At 42.1% G+C, this 2,349-nt stretch overlaps 1 protein-coding gene across 1 annotated transcript in view; it reads right to left on the bottom strand.

The window, feature by feature from the left end:
• Positions 1 to 265: 265 nt before the first annotated feature.
• LOC106514564 (protein AMBP) overlaps positions 266 to 2,349 on the bottom strand; it is a gene marked incomplete in the record, with an annotated part of 4,784 nt that continues 2,700 nt past the window's right edge. The window contains 7 exon segments of the mRNA XM_014003883.1: positions 266 to 409; positions 494 to 667; positions 760 to 927; positions 1,035 to 1,119; positions 1,431 to 1,486; positions 1,564 to 1,665; positions 2,162 to 2,278. Of these exon segments, the coding sequence (XP_013859337.1) occupies positions 387 to 409; positions 494 to 667; positions 760 to 927; positions 1,035 to 1,119; positions 1,431 to 1,486; positions 1,564 to 1,665; positions 2,162 to 2,278 (725 nt within the window).

Genomic DNA, 2,349 nt, shown 5'->3' with positions numbered 1-2,349 from the left:
CTAAATCGCTCCCGCTTTGCTTTTTCATGGAAAACAGGCAGAGCAGTGGAGTACAGAAGCTCACGGGGAAAGGGAGAGGGGGATTTCTGCTTGACAAAACCCATGGTGCCCTGAACGTGATGTGATGACGTATTTCCCTACGTGATGATGTAACTCGTTCAAAAATCGAACGGCTCTACGAAGCAAACGGCTCCTCGAGATTCGAGTCCCTTCAAAGAGCCTTTTATCCCATCACTCATCAGAAGCATCACTGATAAACAAGACACATTATTGACACGTTTATTGATGGTTTGTCCTGATGATCTGTTACATCTGATTTTATTATTGCGTCTCTTGTACGACACGTCTTCACGTTTGTGAACAGGTTGACGTCATTCGCTCTCTGCTCAGTTCGATATCAGGAGATCATCTGCAAAATAGCAAAAATACATCAACGTCATGATGGTTTCATGCAATAAACATGATATAAAAGACTTTTCCCTCATCGTCTCACCGCCTTTGATCATGCCGCAGTACTCCTCGCACTCGGCCTTGGTGTAGAACTTGTTGGCGTTGGTCTGGCAGAAGCCTGGTTTGTAGGCCATGCATAGACCAGTGGTGGCGTCGAAAGCCCAGATGCTCGGTTGGCCTGTGCAGGGCTGGGCGGCCATGGGGAGACGACACACAGCTGCAGAGGCGCACAGATCAAACACACGGTGACGGAAAACGAACAAACTGTTGATTTTAAAAATGCTCCCAAAGCTTGAACTGGCTCCTCACCCTCCGTACGACACCTCTGCAGACACTCTCTCTCCGTTTGGAAGTTGTTCTGGTTCCCCATACAGCCTCCGTACTGGAAGAGCTCACAGCTCATGGAGGAAGAGTTGTAGAAGTAGTTTTCGTGCAGGCCGAAGCACGGCCCTGAGTCCGGATCTGCGCTACACGCCTCTGTGAGGACAGGTCAGAGGATTTCTAGTTTCTTTTTTTTTCTTTTTTTAGCGTGCAGTCATTTAAATGTATTTTACTAAGTGTTTCTGATGGAGCTGATCTGGTACCGGTTCCGTTGAACAAAGGTGTGTCAAACCCAGAGCCTTCGACGTCGAGAGGATTCAGAGTGGCCACCACGCTTCTTCTCACTCGCTTTTATAAAAACAGCAAAACACAACAGAAACTATCGGTGAAACTTGCCAACAGAAAAAGATGATGGATGCTCACTTCCCCTCCCAGTATTCATCATTTAATGGATCTTTCACAAGCTGATTGGATTTAAATCATAGATAAATATAACTTAGTATCATCAGCATAACAATGGAAATTTATCCCATGCTGTTTAATAAGATTTTAAATTTTAACCAAACCAAGTCAAATAAAAAAATAAAATCTGTGCGACTGAAGTGATATAAGGAAACTGCTGTCAGTAAATGATTTGTTTTATCAGGTTTTATTTCTACCTGAGTTTCAGGTTGAGTCACTGGTGCTGCAACCTGCTGTCCAGGAACACAGTCACCTGCGTGGTACAAAAAAACATTTCCTCTCAAGCTCATCCATTTGTTTTACTTTGTGCATGTTTTAATAGATTTGTACCTTTGTTCTTCTTAATGATGATGTTGTTTTCACTCAGCCCTTGTTGTTTGGCCAGAGTTTTAAAGTCATTCAGAATCGTGGGTCTCACAGTCATGCTTCGACCTGCAGAGATTTTTAATGCAAATGAAACATATTGGACAGCGAGATGTTCAGATTTTAAAAAAAGGACTTTAACAGCCATTAATCAGTGTTTAGGTTTGTGGGTTTCTGGCTTCTTTTTGATTTTGTCATTTATTTTTGCTCATATGATTTTAGTTGTCRCGTTGTGTCACATTTGTTTTATGTTCTTTGGTCTCATTGGCTCATTAATCCTCACCACTCATCACTTCACTTGCAGTCCTCCTCAACTAGAAATACCATCAGGGTTTTGTTGTCATCCCCACTGAATAAGGAGACTAAATCCAGTCCTCAACGTCTCAGGAGGTTATGCATTATATTTCTTTCAGTGCTTTTCTCAATGCATAATATCAATGGTAAGAAAAGAATCAAAGTGGGTCAGAAGGTGATTTCCATTTTATTGTATTTGTTAAATAACCTAAAAAATGAAAACACAAAAAACCTCTTGAAGTTCTGTTCCGTTAAAGAAGTTGATACTCACTGTAAAGCTTAACTGAGGTGCTCTTTTCACCTGTCGACTTCTGCTTGCTCAGGATAACAATGGCGTACTCGTTGTAGTTTGTGTGAACCACATAAGAGTCCACATCTACTCCCCATTCTGCAGGAGGAGAGCAGCGAGAGTCATCATCACATCAGTTCATCATTCAGGAGCTCTATGCTGTATATATA

The sequence above is a fragment of the Austrofundulus limnaeus genome, unplaced genomic scaffold (genome assembly GCF_001266775.1).
Source record: "Austrofundulus limnaeus strain Quisiro unplaced genomic scaffold, Austrofundulus_limnaeus-1.0 Scaffold20, whole genome shotgun sequence".
In the NCBI taxonomy this organism is placed as follows: Eukaryota; Metazoa; Chordata; class Actinopteri; order Cyprinodontiformes; family Rivulidae; genus Austrofundulus; species Austrofundulus limnaeus.
The sequence above is the reverse complement of the archived record's forward strand: the minus strand, read 5'-3'. Positions and strand labels throughout refer to the sequence as shown.